This window comes from Hemicordylus capensis, chromosome 6 (assembly GCF_027244095.1).
Source record: "Hemicordylus capensis ecotype Gifberg chromosome 6, rHemCap1.1.pri, whole genome shotgun sequence".
Taxonomy (NCBI): domain Eukaryota; kingdom Metazoa; phylum Chordata; class Lepidosauria; order Squamata; family Cordylidae; genus Hemicordylus; species Hemicordylus capensis.
In genome coordinates, this window is record NC_069662.1 from 109,298,838 (window position 1) to 109,315,465 (window position 16,628).

Below are 16,628 nucleotides of genomic sequence, written 5' to 3' on the forward strand. Positions count from 1 at the left end.
CCTGTGTCGAGATGGGGTGCCTATTTTGGGACCGCAGATATGCGGAACCGTGAATAGCAGTACCACATATAGCGAGGTCCACCCATGACCAATATAGGTGACTTACTGTGCTTTTCCTTATTTAGCTGGTCATTGTCTCTGAGGTCCAATTATAGAGAGATAGTTTCAGTTGCTACTCGAGTCTTCAATGTTAGTATACCAGGAAACTTTCTTCAGTTATTCTGCTCTACTTGCCTGGTTAGGTATTTGTCACAGCATTCAGGAGTTTTCATTTTCCAAAGCTATCCTTCTGAATGCAGTGATGGTCCAGAAAATTATAGGCAGCACCTGGGGAAACCCCAGAGAGCAGAGTGCAGTGGGGTGAATAAGAGTCCTGTTCTCTGGACTGGGAGAAGGGCATTGAAAGAAACAGCATGTTTGCAGTGCTTGCTGTAGTTTGAACATAGTTGTCTCCTTTTAGACCTCAATAGCCATTCAGAATGCTGTGCAAGGCTCAGTGTAGTCTATTAGCGGTACCGAGCTTTGCACATAAGTATCACAAAAGCACCCTCCCTCTACTTCACAGTGCAAGCCTCTCATTACAGAGGGACTGTGGACCTGCCTCCTTTAGAGAGAGCCTCCCAGCTTTCGTTTTGTAAAATACAAGTCTTTTCCTCAGGAAAACAGGGGAAATGTGCAAGCAGTATTAGGCACTGGAGTTGGCTCCTGTCGTGGACTGGTTAACGTATTAGTTGCTGTTGTGTACCCAGTTCCTTAATCTTCTCTTCCTTAACTGTCTGGTTTGCTTCCTCTCTAGCAGTGATACGGGAGAGCACTGGGCCGAGATCTTGAGTAAGATCTGTATGGTTTTTAGGTTGCCCCTTATGAGAAATTTGCCGCAGGAGTAGGTTGGCCTGTGTTCTTCATTGCAAGGCTTGGGAGCCAGTGGCGTTTCCCATCAACATTAAGTGCAGCTCCCTGTTTATTAGGTCTGTGGCTTCAGCTGAATTGGAATAGTCTTCTACACAGACCCCCTTGGCACTCACAGAAACAGCTGTTACCACTGTGCTGTGCTTTGCCAGCACCACTGGGGCTCCTTTAAGGGAAACTGAGCCATGCTGAGACGCAGCACAATCTTGGAAGGTGCACCATGGAGTACTGGGAAGGGCTTGAGCTTGACAGGACTTCATCTCTCTCCAAGGGGTCCACTAGGCACTGGGGAAAGTGTAGCACTGCATGGAGGTCAGTGTGGTAGAGAATGGCTCTCACGCTGTGTGTGGTTTTTTTTTTTTTTTTGCCAAAGTAGCCCCCACTTGAAGAAAAAAAAAGTGAAGGTTACTAGGCACAGGCTCACTGAGCCCATCATCTGTTTTTCAATCACTTATTTATTTATTTATTTATTTATTTATTTGAGACATTTAATATACCGCCCACTCTGAAGACTCTGGGCGGTGTACAACAGGCAACATTAAAAATACATTACATTAATAATTAAAAATTATTAAAGAACTAAAGTAACTACCTGGAAACAGAAAAATGAACTACAGGGCAAAGGCCTGGTGAAAAAGAAAAGTCTTCAATAGTGATTTGAAGATTGGTAAAGAAGGTGCTAGCCGGATCTGTGGGGGGAGAGAGTGCCAAAGGAGCGGGGCAGCAACCAAAAAGGCCCTTTCACGGGTCCTAGAGCCCCAAACATCTCGGAAATCAGAGACCGACAGAAGGGCTGTCTGAGCTGATCTAACCGGATGGGATGTAACTGGATGGGAGAGGCGGGTCTGTAGGTAGACAGGTGCCAGGCCCCGCAAGGCTTTGAAGGTCAGAACCAGGACCTTAAATTTAGCTCAGAAGTGAATAGGTAACCAGTGCAATGACTGTAGGAGAGGTGTTACCCTGTCATATTTTCTGGCACCCATGAGTAGATGAGCCGCTGCATTCTGGACCCGCTGCAGCTTCCTGACCGTCCTCAAAGGTAACTCTAGATAGAGAGTGTTACAATAGTCTAGAGGGGAGATAACAAGGGCATGAGTCACTGTCATTAGTGCCTGCCGGTCAAGGTAAGGGCGTAATTGGCGAACCAGATGAAGCTGGGCAAAAGCACTTCTGGCCGCAGCTTCCACCTGCTGCTCAAGCAGGAGGCGCGAGTCCAAAAGCACCCCCAAATCACGAACAAGTTCTTTTTAGGATAGCGCCACCCCATCTAAAACAAGGTTCACATCCAGCTGTTGGCTGTTACGAGGGCTGAATAAAAGTAATTCAGTCTTAGTGGGATTCAGTCTGAACTTGTTTTGATTCATCCAGACCTTAATAGCTTCCAGGCAGTGAGTAAGCACAGAAACAGCGTCCCCAAAATGGACTGGGATGGCAATATATAGCTGATTGGAACTGATTACCCAGGCAGTAATTGGAAGCCTCTTTACTGTAACATGCCTGGGAGAAGCAATGTAAGCCTCTGAGCATGTAGAAAATGCCTTTCAATCATCTGTCTTCTGTCTTCACCTCCCGCAACAGCTGAGATTAGGACTAAAGAGGCCATCGCACTCAGGTAGCCCCTCACTAAACAAAAAGTTATACTGTGCAGTACAACTAATGGACTGAGAGGTCATAATACGCTGGCAGTCTTAAGCCTCATCACTGGTCACTACAGAAGAAAAGTATCTAGGAGATCTAAACAACCACATTTGATCCAAGGATAAGCCTTGGTTTCAATGCAAAGGTTGTGAACAGAGTACCCCCAGGAGTATGTAGAGTTCTTTTCCCTTACTGCACAGTTTTATACTAAGGGAAGAATTTCTAGTTTAGAAGGTGTAAAATGCAGACAGACAAGTACACTGGCAACTCATTTTAGTAACTGAAGCATTGGTTAATGGCCTCTCCCCCTTCCCAAATGAATTTGAATCCTATCCCAATCTACTTCAGACTTATATCCTCTATCATCTCTCAAAAGAAAAGGAAAAATGAGTTGATGAGTTATAAGCAAATTACTTTTCTCCTGATAGCTGATGAGCTGCTGTGTTACACTCTGTCTTCTAAATGTTCACTCTAGAATCTTCTGCCTGGGTAATCAGTTGGCCATCTGGCCCTTGAAGTTAACTAACTTCAAACATACAAGATTTATATTTAAGTGGTTGGAGTTTTTCCTTGATTTACAACAGGTATTCATTAGTCTGGTCACCATAAAATTTCTGTCTACAGGTCTGAAAGATCTCTACAGTATTCTATAATGCACATCCTAGAATAGATTTTTACAAAGTATGGTCCAAGTCTCCTGAACGTAGGGGGAGTCTGACCCCACTGGGGTTTAGATCATGCACATTTTGTAAAGTTGCTTCTCTCCTTTGTGGCACTGTAGAGAAAAAGCACTGTGGCAAATACAAGTATGAGATTTTAAAATATTGCACCCAAGATGCTTTTTTTATGCATTTGAGAATTCAGTAAGTCATCTTTGCCAGTATTTCAGGATAGCAGATGAATGTATGCATTTGTGTCCTCACCCCCTGAGAGGCTGTATCTGTGATCCAAGAGTGTATTGATTTCATCGTTCTTGTTCCTTTGAAGAAGCTCTGGCAATCCAAAAGGAGGGGGAAATAGTAGTCAACAAGCAATGATCATCTTACTGAAATGGTTTTTATAACCATTGACCAACTGGATTTTAAATAAGTGCCTTCCTTATTCAAGAAGTAGTTAAGGATAGAGTGTACTGTTTACTATACAAGTGTGGAGTAGAGAGAATCACCACCTATTGATCAGATTTTTCAGGGAGTAATCAAGTTCTTGGTGCACTCTACTTGAAAACTGTAATTGTTTGTTGCAGCATTTCTGTACAGTGCTACCTTGCCTAGATCCTGGTGATGGATGTGTGGCGCTCATTCTCACAACCAGCTCTACCTGGGTAGGGCTGTGCTAGCTCAGGTAGAGCTGGTTGTGAGAAGTGCTGGGATCGGTCCTGAGCCCAGCGCTCCTCAGTTCGGTAGCCCTGAGGAGCATGCCCACATCCTCCTACCCCACTCCCTGGTCATATGAATAACCAGGCTGCCAGCAGCAATTTGTCCATATTGGCCAGGAGGATGGAGTGACCTGGCCTCAGGGATTTTATAGTGCACAACACAAGCAGTGGCAGCTAGGCATCCTCCCCCCGCCCCGCTTGCTGCACCACTTGCCACAGTGGTGATCATGTGGGAGTATGACACGGTGAGCAGGGCAGCAGTGGTTATGTGGGGGGGAATATCAGACTGATCCTGCCTGTACCCTAGCCAGCCCCAGGAAAAATGGTCATGAGAACAACCTCCATGTCTTCTAATGTGTATTCTCTGCTTGTGACCTTGCTGCTGCTTAATCTTCTCCTGTGAAGGTAAATTTTAGGGAATTCTCTCTGCTTAGAAAGGATGCTCGTTATTTGCAATTGGACACTAGCTACTCCTCATCAATTTAATTAAAAGTACGATACCAAATTCTCATACCAATGTGAAACTTATTTTGATATGTTTGCAACTGATAATTTGTTTGGATTAGAAAACAATGATAAGAATTTGCTTACTGATAGCAATATTTTCTACCCTTTTCATTATCCCATATCACAACATCCACTAGGAAAAGATTTGTACAACAGGATCTCCTTCTCAAAGCACAGCATGAGATGCAACAGTAGGAAGGGAGGGTCAAATTACAATCTGCCACCCAGCATACTGTGACTGCCTGTCCCATCCAAGTCACATGGCTAGCTGGGTACCTCCCTCAACCTTTTGTCGGAAGCAAAATGGGACAACAGTCATCCCTCTCTTTGTATGGCAAAAGTGATAGGACTGTCATGTGGTTGATTTATACTCTGAGACAGTTTCTAAGGAACAGACACATAAACAAGACTTTCCTTATGAAGGCAAGCTGTAGAATCATGTTTGGATGTTACAGCAGAGGTGCAGATTCATAATTACCACTTCTTGGAAGGGCCTAAATTATTAATTAGGTCTCAGATACAGAGAGAGGTGCTTCACACAACTAGTGTGAAGCTCTGGTAGGATTAGAGCAGGGCGCACTCTCCCCACACACAAGCAGAGCGCTCGCCCTGGGCAGCCGGATCAGCTGCCCACATAACTACCAGCTTCGTCACGAAGCCAGTAGGGGCGGTGGGGTTTGGGGGCTGCCCGGCCCACAGAAGTCCCAGCATGCCCTGCACAAGTGCACAGAGCATGCGGGGAAGACCCCCAAGGCCGGGAGGCTTGATGGAGCCTCCCGGTTGGGGGTCTCCTCACAAGTTGTGGAGACACATCACAGCATCTCACAACCCCAAAACCTGGGTTAGCAGAGCGCTCGCTCCGCTAACCTGGGTTAAAGGCAGGGGTTTTTAGGCGGGCTAGCTGCCAGAGAACCACCAGGCTTGCCAGAGAACCCAGTGATTCTCACGACCGCACGAAAGTGGGCTGGGTTGCATTAGCCTACTTTCACACAGTCGTGTGAATAGCTTCAGTGAGTTTTAGTAATCTACTTGTCACATATTTGGCCTTTTTGTAGAGGCTATGCAGTGAGTATGGGGGGGGGGGTTTAAAAGGGAGGTATGATAACGGCAGGGAAGCTCCAGTCTATTTTTTAAACTTATCTGAAACTGACGGCCTCTATTGTGCACAACATGGAAAGATATGCTTATTGTAGAGATTTTTGAAATTTGCTTTTGGTACAGATTCTTTTAAATGGAGCCGAGTTTAATGCTGGTTGGGAACATCCAACCTGAAGAGAATTCTGAGCCCTTTCTAAAATAAATTAGCTTCTTCTTTGATGGTTAATATGGAATGGATGAATAGCAGTACTGTTCTGGGGTTATACTGAATGCCAGCTATGTGAAACTGTAGCTTAAAAGGCCTATGCTGTTTATGCTGTATTTTTATAATCCTTTTCTAAGCTATACTACAGTATTTGACTCAACGCTAGATCCTATGAGAAGTAGTGGCTGAAATGCTGTGTAAGGGTGTGTCAGCCCAGTAGTGTTGCGTTTATGCAAGTTTTGTGAATGCAAACATTGTGAAAAGGAGTTGTAACAAAGCAAGCCCATTGGAAGTAATTGAATTACTCTTGTGTAGCATTGTTGGCACTTGTGTATGTGCTATGTTACTGGGCTAACATACCTTTGTGCAGTATGTCAGCCACCATATTCAGTTTTGAACAGCACACTAAAAAAACAGATGTGATTAAGTTGGAAACTTTCAGAGGAAAAGATAAGGATAAATAAGGCTGAAGGAAGTAGGTTTGTTTACCCTAGAGAATGTTGACACCTTTCCTGATTTAGGAGGACATCAGGAAGAAGAGGGGTAAAAACTGTCTACTTAAGACTTATCAAGCAGCGATGACTACGAAGCCCATTTGATCCTTCCTGACTTCCTATGCACACTGGGTTTTGAAATATACAGATAGCCATTTCAATAAGACAGGTAGTGGCAAAGGGTTTGTACATATTTTTTATTAGCACAGTAACAAATGCAGACTTGGGTAGCCCACAACATACAACCAATCGACTCAGTGACTCCTATTCCACGCCTTACAGTTAAACAGCTTAAGGTATTTTACTACAGGTTGCCCTAAGTCCCCAATTAAAACCTTTTTTCCCCAAAGGTAACTTGGCATAGAAAAATTAATACATGAACTACTTACCCTATTCTAGGTGAGGCAACACACAGCCACACCCCCATACTCCATATTAGTTAGATGGCAGTATTTTTAAAGGATCTGTTAAATACCAAACTCTCCCACCTCCCATGGGGGAAAAATATTCCCAACATCTTTTTACAAAATAAAACCAAACTAGAAAAAGAAAAGAAAAAGCACATAGCAAGTCTTCTTGAAAGAACTTTTACATAAATGCCAAATATATGTACCTGTACAAAATTAAGCTGTTTTACTCTTTTACCTATCACGAGTAACCAAACACCCTGTCCCGCCCCGCCCCCCTCCAATTGTCAAAGTAGTTTACATTCTTCTTGGTGCTATAGCAGAGCTACTATTGCTGAACTAATGACAGTCTTAAAATATGCTATTCCCAATTCTAGCTGTCTACTGTAGCAAGATACCTTAAGTTACAACAACAAAATCTTAGGAAATAAAAGACTGAATAAAATCTGTTATAGAAATACCCTACTCTTTTATCAGCTTCTCCCCTTCCCTGTCCCACCCCTTCAAAATCATAAGCAGCTCTTTCCATCACAGATGATTTAATGCAAGGGTTTGACAAAATCCAGTTTATGTAGCGTATCTCTTGGTCCACTGTCTGGCCATTCTGTCATGCTCTGCTCTGTTAGTCATATACTGAGTAGCAATACTTCCAACCAGGGGATCAGCTGCAAAGAAATAAAATAAATGTCAGCTAATTGTAGCAGACTTTGTGGCAGGAGAAAGGCTATGCAAGAGAAGGGGTCAGATTTGAGGGGTATTCCTATGCACCAAATAAATAGATAATGACTGAATCAAGATTTTGACACCATTCAAGTGCGTGCATACACACACACACATAGCGAGAGAGCGCTGTGATTGTAGTTGGGCAGAGTCGACATGGCAATTTTAGATCTGATGTGCAGTGGCTCCGTGTAGTACCCGACTATGATCACACTTTGCACTCAATCACTTTCTGGTCCTCCAACTAGAACTTCTGCCACGATAATTCCAGTTTTCAAGAGCACGCCTAGCTCTTAATCTTAGCTGACCGCTCCTCAGACTAACTTTCTTGATCATAAGAACATGACCAAGGACTTATTTCTGAGTGAATATACAGAGGACCAAGCTAATAGTGTTTGTAATATACTGTGCACTATATCAATTTGTTTTAAAGGTATGCATCAAAAGAGGAAACCAGCTCTTCTGGTTATGTTATACATTTAGTTACTTAGAGCTTTAATAACTTCAGATTTTCTTGCCAATACTTAGCCTTAAATGTGTACTCAATAAAATATGTCCATCTTGTACTGGTGTGAATATCCTTACCAGATTGTGCAGTCAGAAATTTCTATGCAAAGCAGAACTTATCGAGTTTTTCTTCTTAAAGGATGTCATTTTGAATGCAGTACAAGGTAAGTAGGAAAGTGTTGGGTAGATTTGAATGTACTCTTTGGCATTCATGGAATTGTTTTAAGTAAACCTATTGTCACATTACACGTGACAATATTACATCAGGAATAGTGAATAATGGTCACTTTTAGATTTCTTTTAACCAACTCCAAAACAGTGCATATATAACAGTTGCTCTGCAGCTATATCCATGTGCAGGACCCGGCAGGGGTGTAACACATCTGATAGAGCAAAGTTATGTGAATAAGCCATTCAGACAAAAGTTTCCACATGTGTACACTTACAAGGAGTTTCAAAGAAGGGCTCCCATGAATGCCAAGTGTCACACTGAAGAAGGCAGTTTTAAACAAATGACTAAAGGCTGCAAACTTTAGTCACTATCAGTGGAAGCTTTCCCATCTTTTAGCAGAGTTTTGAGTCTTCCACTAATAGAAATGATCCAAAGAACACACTTTATTTAAATGTCCAACTAAAAGAACAAACCAAGGACTTCATCCAGTGACCAAGGTTCCTTATTTTTACAACTGGACTCCTTGCATTAAGTATGCTTTATTAGAATTCCAATTTTGTTTTTGCTTGGAAGCTTTGCTTGCAGTACAACTATGACAAATGCTTGATGAGGAAGTGGCAGCAGCTGCATTGCAAGCTACAAAGCCTCATGACTCACTAGGAAGCGAGGCTGCTATAATGGGCAGGTTGCTGGGTGGTGGGAAGGGAAGAGACAGGGCTAGGGGAATTACTGGTAAAGAACATGGAGAGAAAAGATCTAGAAAGAGGGAGTGAACTGTTGAGGGGCAGCAGCATAGGGATAGCACCGGACCATGTAGATACTTGCCTATGGTTCTGAATTTAGGAACTCTGGCCACACACAATGTAACAACATACACGAGTTACTCTTCAGGCAAGAGAGACTATTTAAAAAGTTACCTTCTTTTGGGTCATAGGAGTCTGAACCCCTTAGTCTTAGGACACACTCAGCCAGCTGGGAACTGGGAGAATATCCTGTGACCAGGTACCTAATTTTAATCCACGAGATTCCATTGCATTTGCCACCAGAACCAAGCCACCAAGCTGGAAGAGTCCACTATAATCAAGTCTATGGGCTACGTGGGCTAGCAAGGAATACACACAGATTGAAGCTCTGCAAATAACTCCTCTGTAACAGATGCTGCCTTTTCTGTATGGGGAGTCTTACCAGGATTGCAGTCTGTAAGAAGTGAGCAGATGGAGAGAAGAACTTTAGAAATGGTTAATGCTGGACTCCAATTGTCTTTTAAAATGTCCAGGCAGATCACCCCTTGGCTGTTAATGTTACAGTGATAGATCCTTGTTCGAAAAGTAACCTGCAAGGAGAAAAAGAAAACACCCACACGGAAATGGTTATAGCCTTAACTCAAGAATGACCCAGTCATAAGTAGCTTCTGTCTGGGATTTTCCAGACAGGCCCTCCGGCACTTCTCACTTTTGAAATTCAGTACTGATTTTATCCAGGCCTGTGTACAGATGATGACTATCATACTGACCCCAAGCCTCTGGAAAAGTGATCATCATCTATGGGACAGCATCCATTCTTTTCTGTCCTGAAACAGTTGCTGTTTCTCAGATGAAGAACACATGCTATGGGGCAGGGAAAGCAGAGCTTGCTTTGCAGCAGCAGGGGGGTGGGGAAGCTGTCCCACAGAAACATAGCAAACATCTTTCCTGCGTACATGCAGAATGTTCATTTGCACACTGCCTTTGAATAACCTTCCTTTGTGGTTTTTCAGTAATACTTAGAAATTCTACCGGTCTCAAAAATAATTAATGCTGCTTCACACAACATAAGATCCAGATGATCTCAGTCAGGCCTGCACAACATTGGCCCTCCAGCTGTGGTTGGGCTACCCCTTCCATCACCCCCCACCACTGCGGCCATTGTGACTGGGGATGATATGAGCTGCAGTCCGACAGCAGCAGCAGGGCCAAAGTTGTGTAGGCCTGACCTAAGGGATCTTGGTGGACTCTTAAGTCTTTAATAAAATGGAAACACCACTTTACGCAGTTGTGGTTCCGCCAAGGAATTCCTTCAGGGAAGTCCTCTTGTGGAAAACAGTTCCTATTTACCTGAACAGGTTTCTCACTTGCACTGAGAGTGCGAGTGAGACAAGACTAAGAGGAGAGCTGGTCTTGTGGTAAGCAAGCATGACTTGTCCCCTTAGCTAAGCAGGGTCCACCCTGGTTGCATGTGAATGGGAGACTAGAAGTGTGAGCACTGTAAGATATTCCCCTTAGAGCAGGCATCCCCAAACTGCGGCCCTCCAGATGTTGCTGAACTACAACTCCCAGCATCCCTAGACACATTTTTTTGTGGCTGGGTATGCTGGAAGTTGTAGTTCAGCAACATCTGGAGGACCGCAGTTTGGGGATGCCTGCCTTAGGGGATGGAGCCGCTCTGGGAAGAGCAGAAGGTTTCAAGTTCGCTCTCTGGCTTCTCCAAGATAGGGCTGAGAGAGATTCCTGCCTGCAACCTTGGAGAAGCCGCTGCTAGTCTGTGAAGACAATACTGAGCTAGATAAACCAATGGTCTGACTCAGGATATGGCAGCTTCCTGTGTAACATTGCCTTCCAGGCAAGCATTGGCAGCAAGGTGGGAGGACAACTATCCTCCAGTGGAGTTGACAATGCACATGCGATTATTATTCAGAAGCACCTATTACACTGGCCATTTTACAGGTTCCACATTCTAGCTTGTCAGATTTGCTAGTGTTGTAAACCCTTAAAAGAACCTAAGTGCCAAGTCGTGCATGCTTCTGTTTTTTAAAAGGTGGTGGCTGTCTTGTGTAGACAACATTGTCTATACAATAAAACAAAGTGCGGCAGTAAATGGTCCTCGAACACACTATTTTGCAATTTAAGCCGCAGTATGTCTGAAAGTGGCCTTTGAATCCTGCCCTCTCACCGTACTGGAATCTGAAATACTACCCCTGCCCTCATGGATCCCTGCTAAAGCAGTTACTGAGCTCTATGCCAAATAGTGAAATTAAATGTCATGTTTTAATTTCATACTTGGTCTAATCTATGGAGCTATTACTGTTCTAATAATTTTATTAACAGTGTGAAAACTATTGTTCTCTCTTTACAACTAATTAGCGTAGTTTCAGAGAAACAGTAAGACTGAGCTTCCACATTTATGGCAAGTTGCTGCCCTCTTATGTCAGCTGGCTATATTACACCAAACGTGCATGGTAGTTTTAAAAAGCACAAGGGAATTAACAGCTGCCATGGCAGTATTTAAGGTCCTAAAAGAACAGCTGAAAACTGACAGTGCACTGCTTTTATACAGCGTGTGCTTTCTGCAGACAGATGCTTTATTAAGGAACAAAACTGGCAATCTTTTGCTATAAATAGCAATGGCCAAGGAGCACTACTCATTACATTTTAGGTGCACTTTTCATTATATTTTTCACATTTCTTCATTATTTCTCCAGGGAACCCCAGCAGGAACCCTTGAGTGAATATATATTTTATTTCAGAATTTTGGCAATCTGCATGTGGATGACAGAAGATAAAAACGAGGAAATTGGGCTAGAAAGTATCTTTACCCATTATAGGGTAAGCAGGAAGACCCGTTCTTCCCAGCCTTTCTAAGGGATTCTTAGGAATCACTTTGAGTCTCACATGTGAGACGTGAAACTGGTGTTAGTAAAACTCAGCTGATTCCTGCCCCGGTTATAATTGGCTGTTCTCAGCTTGGGATGCCTGCCAGCCACAGCACCCGCTGCCAAGGTAGAGGACCAAAGGAAACAAAAAGAAAAGAGCAGGTGTCTGGGGAGGATCCCATTTGTTGGCAGGGGTGGACCTGCATGCAAACATACAGCTAGAAAAGGAGGGCTTCCTTTCTTTTGCTTTTTCCACCAATTCTACATGTGCGGATGGCTGCATACATGCATGTGTTTTTGGCGAGTGAAGTGGAAGTAGTAGTGGTCCTCTGCAAAAAATGTTTTGCCCTTGAAAACACATACGGTGGGTGGAAGTCCATATATGGGTGGGGGAGGGTCAGCTTGGAGCAGAATTAAAACCAACTTCCCAGTGGCAGCCAGTGCTTGCTATGGCAGGGTGGCGGTGAGGAAGGTAGATTATAAGGAGTTGGTAAAATCTGCCCCCCTCCACTGCCCAACATCCCGTGCTGCCAGCCCACCGCACCAGCTCCCCCACCCCCAAGGCTTAGCTTGAATCAAACATCAGCTGTGCATGCGAAGCAGCAAGCTAAGTTGTGGGGGCGGGTGGGTTGGCTGCACAGAATGCTGGGCGGGGGAGAGTTTACCAACTCTTTCTTCCTCACCACCTCCACCCTAGTGAGCACTGGCAGCCACTTCCCCACTTCTCTGCATCCACTTCCTTCCAAAGCACTGGAAAAAAAAAAAAAAAGAGGCTGGTGGACCACAATTTGACATACTTAAATGCAACATGTAGTTTGCCTACACGATGCCCAAAATACCTATTGTGGTTGCAAAAGGCAACCTAATATAATGTCTGAACTCTGAAGTAGCCTTCAGGCTACGGTATGCAATTTCTCTCAGTCAAGGCAAAATGCACTCAGTACAAGAGGATCTGGTAAGGCTTCAGAATGAAATCATCTTAACACATATTTAGTGTAAAACCTACAAAGAAAGATAAACCTAGAGCATACGCATTATATAACATGAAACTAACTTGGATTGCATTGTGTGCCTGGAAAATGTCTCCCAAATCTGGCTGGCCTGAACATTAACTGCGCAAATTAATTTTTATAAGTTACAAATGAGATTACCAGATGTCCAGGAAGTCTCTATCTTATCCAGTCTCCAGGCTAACTTTGATCCTGGATGTATAATGCCCAAGAATAAAATAGCATAACTTTGTAGTGATTTCTGGCATCTGAGCCCTGCTTCCAAGTTCATTTTTCTCTAACATGCTCTTAATAGTCTAGAGGCAGTGAGACAGAAGACAATTTATTGAATAGAAAGGAATTTTCTCTGCTTTCCATTTTATAGGGAATGGCTCCATAAGTACAATGGCTGACACTAGAGATGTGCATGAACTGGTTCATGCACTCCTGGGAGGTGGATCCTTTATGGGGCACAGAGGGTGCCCTTACCTGCCCCTCTGCTTTCCCCAAAAGCATTGGCACAAGGCTGCAGAGTTCTTCTCCGCAGCCCTAATCAGTCTCGTACCGGAAATGGCCAACACACGTGTGTGCATGCCGTGCGCACAAGTGTTGGCCATTTCCGGCACAGAGCTGACCGGGACTGCAGGGAGATACGCTACAGCCCTGTGCCAAGATTTTGGGGAGAGTGCCAGCGGGCAGGTAAGGGCACCCTCCCTGCCCCTTGAAGGACCCCCTGCCTCCGAACCGGCTCGAACACTGGCAATGTAGATGTGTTGATAATAAATAATTAATAGATAACGTTTTATGAACTACTGGGGAGAGAATGTTTAACTTTTAGGCAAGATCTTGATTATTGACAACAACACTTGTTTCAAGGATGAGATGGAAGTCCTTATAGTGTGTGTTTGTGAGTGTTTGTGTTATTTGTGTTTGTCTTTTGATGTTGTCAAAATTCAATAAAAAGTATGTGCAAAAAAGAAAAGAAAAAAGAACACTGGCATTCCAAACCAGTTTGGCACTCCAGAAAAAGAGCACCAAACTGGTTCGTGCACATCCCTAGCTGAAATACTGCCCAAGAGTATGCCAGCCTAGTAACGTGTTTGCGCAATTTGTGTTACACAAGAATAAGCCAAATGGAAATAATGTGTTTACTTTTGTGTAATACAATTTGCACAAACAATGTTACTAGACTGATGTACTCTTGCACAGTATGTTATGTTAGCCAATGTTTCTAGAATGCTTAGGCAGAAACATCTTAGTGTAATCTCAATGAAAATGTCTGTGGCTGTGTCTGTATTTGTTTCATCATGACATACAAATTCCAAGTTACCACAGAAATCTTAGAATACTATGCATCTATTAATATACTGCTGACTGCTAACAGAGTTTGGACAGGAACACAGCCTCCTGAAGCTCACATTAAGGGTAGTAAGGGCCATTTGGGAATGTTGGGAGGGCCCACACAAGGCATACCCAAAATTTGGTGGTGGTGTGGGGGGAGAACAGAACCCCAAAACACCCATGAAAATGCTTTGCACATATGCTTTGCATCCTTGGCATTCTCAAATAAAGGTTCCAAAAGGAAGTTCCTTTCCTCCTGTTAATCAATGGCACAGCCAATAATACTGGACGTTTGTGGGGAGGAGGGTGAGAAAGCAGGGAAAACCGCTGACATGCTGCACAACAAGCTGGGTGAACTGGACCTTGCTTGGAAATCAGATATAAACACTCCTATTGTCTACTCAGCTTGGGCCTGAACTTCTGGCATCAAGCTGAGATAAGCCAGCATCAACACCTACCCCTGCAACCATGCAGATAAAGGAAACATGATCGCACAGACAATTGTCCTAGGTTGCATTATAGATACTCCAGCTTTGTTACAGCTTGGAGTAGAAGTGTAAATGCCTTAGAGCAAAGCAAGTGCAATCAGGACACTGCAAACAAGCCTCTAAGAAACATGGGGGTGGGGGTGGGGGCGGGATGAATAGAAAGAGGCCAAGCTTTTATCAAGTCAGGAGGATCATGTAGCAGAATGGTAGGGGTAGGAGCTGCATAGGGAAGTCTGTTGCTAGTTCAATTCAAGGAAAAGTTTTAAAGGAAACGTTTTGAATGGGGTTGAAGGAGGAAAGAACTTGCATAAAAGCTGCAACAGTCTGCATTTCATAAAGGCACACTCTAGGCTTATTCCTCTTACTCAGAATGCCTCTGCCTGCAGCTTATTAGCTGGGACAATCAATCACCAAACGTTTATAGGAACTACAATCAGGAATGTGCACAGTCTTTTGCTTTCTGAACACAGATAGATATCAGTCCACTATCAGAACTTGCCTGTCAACTATCTGAACTTGCCTGTCCTCCCTCTTTGCCAATAATTTTAAAAATTACATATTAAAAATTGTATATTTAAAATTGTCAGCTATAACAACTTTCTCTTTTTAGCACAACAGAATGCCTCTGCCTGCAGTTTATTAGCTGGGACAATCAATCACCAAACGTTTATAGGAACTACATTCAGGAATGTACACAGCCTTTTGCTTTCTGAACACAGATAGATATCAGTCAACTGTCTGGGCTTGCCTGTCCTTCCTCTTCGTCAATAATTTTAAGACTTACATATTAAAAATTGTATATTTAAAATTGTCAGATAGAACAACTTTCTCTTTTTAGCACAACTTAGTTTAAAATGAAATTTGAACTGAATGCAAACATGTACAGACAAAATATTTTACTCATTGGATGGTTCCTTGGGAGTTGAATGTAAGAATTGGGGTTTTGTGGGATTTTTAAGGGAACTTTTAATTAGTTCCCTTAAAGGAACAGAGTATCTTCATAAGTACAATAGCAACCAATGACTTTTTCTTTAAATATTGTTTTTAATTTTACATTCTTAGTTGCTTAGTTACATTTTTAACAACTATGTTGGTGCATTACGCATCAGGATTTCACCCCACTCATCACAGATGATTAGAAAAGTGAATTTCCTGAGTCCTGTTCTTGAACTTATATTATGGCTTGATAGCAGAGGCCAGGGACTAGCCTGTCATGATAGGTATCCTTGGGGAAATGACTTGATTAGCAAGCCAGAGATTGCCGGGTCGAATCCCCACTGGTATGTTTTCAAGACTATGGTCAACACCTATATTGGGCAGCAGCGATATAGGAAGATGCTGAAAGGCATCATCTCATACTGCGCGGGAGGAGGCAATGGTAAACCCCTCCTGTATTCTACCAAAGCCAACCACAGGGCTCTGTGGTCACCAGGAGTCGACACAGACTCGACGGCACACTTTACTTTGTAATGATCCATTTGGAGGACCCTGTATTCTAATGCTTAGCAACTATCTGACCTCTCCTCAGCATCAATACTCTAATAATAAATACATATGAATCTATGTAGCAAAGAATACAAAGCAAACTTCCATGCACATTGTAACATAACATGCATGCAGCTGCACAAAAGGAATTGTACAACAGTGCAGCCACTGGAAACAATGGCCGTATGATTGTGCAACTGTGTTTGCTCAATTGTTATGTTTGCACAAGAGCACACTTGTGCAACTGCATGCACATTATGTTACAGCATACATGGGAGTTTGTGTAGTATGTCAACCATGGGCATTTACTTTCCACCTTACGGAGAACTACTCATAGGAAATTACGTTTTTGTGGGATGGTGGTGTGTGAGACGATATTTATTTATTTAAAATATACATACCCCACCCCTTCAGCACACTACTGTTCGGGGTGGTTCACAACATTAATAGATGCAATATAATTTTAAATTGTGTTTAAAATTTTTGTTTTTAATTAATGTTTTATTTTTTAATCTTGTAAACTGCCCAGAGATGTAAGTTTTGGGTGGTATAAAAATATGTCAAAAATAAATAAATAAATAAATAAATAAAACAATCAAAATGAAAGGCAATATGAAAGGGCACACTAAAGCAGAAACAAACACTGGAAAAGGTGGCTGACATAC

The 16,628-nt window shown here is 43.0% G+C and overlaps 1 protein-coding gene across 4 annotated transcripts in view; it reads right to left on the reverse strand.

Annotated features, from left to right (window-relative positions):
- Nucleotides 1–6,408: 6,408 nt before the first annotated feature.
- Nucleotides 6,409–16,628, reverse strand: part of UBE2E1 (ubiquitin conjugating enzyme E2 E1) — a 73,153-nt gene continuing 62,933 nt past the window's right edge. For all 4 annotated transcript variants that reach the window (XM_053261873.1, XM_053261872.1, XM_053261874.1 and 1 more), the window contains exons 5-6: nt 9,218–9,365; nt 6,409–7,298 (exon numbers count right to left, since the gene is read on the reverse strand). In XM_053261873.1, the coding sequence (XP_053117848.1) occupies nt 7,201–7,298; nt 9,218–9,365 (246 nt within the window). In that variant the 3' untranslated portion in view covers nt 6,409–7,200. The remainder of the gene's footprint in view (nt 7,299–9,217; nt 9,366–16,628) is intronic.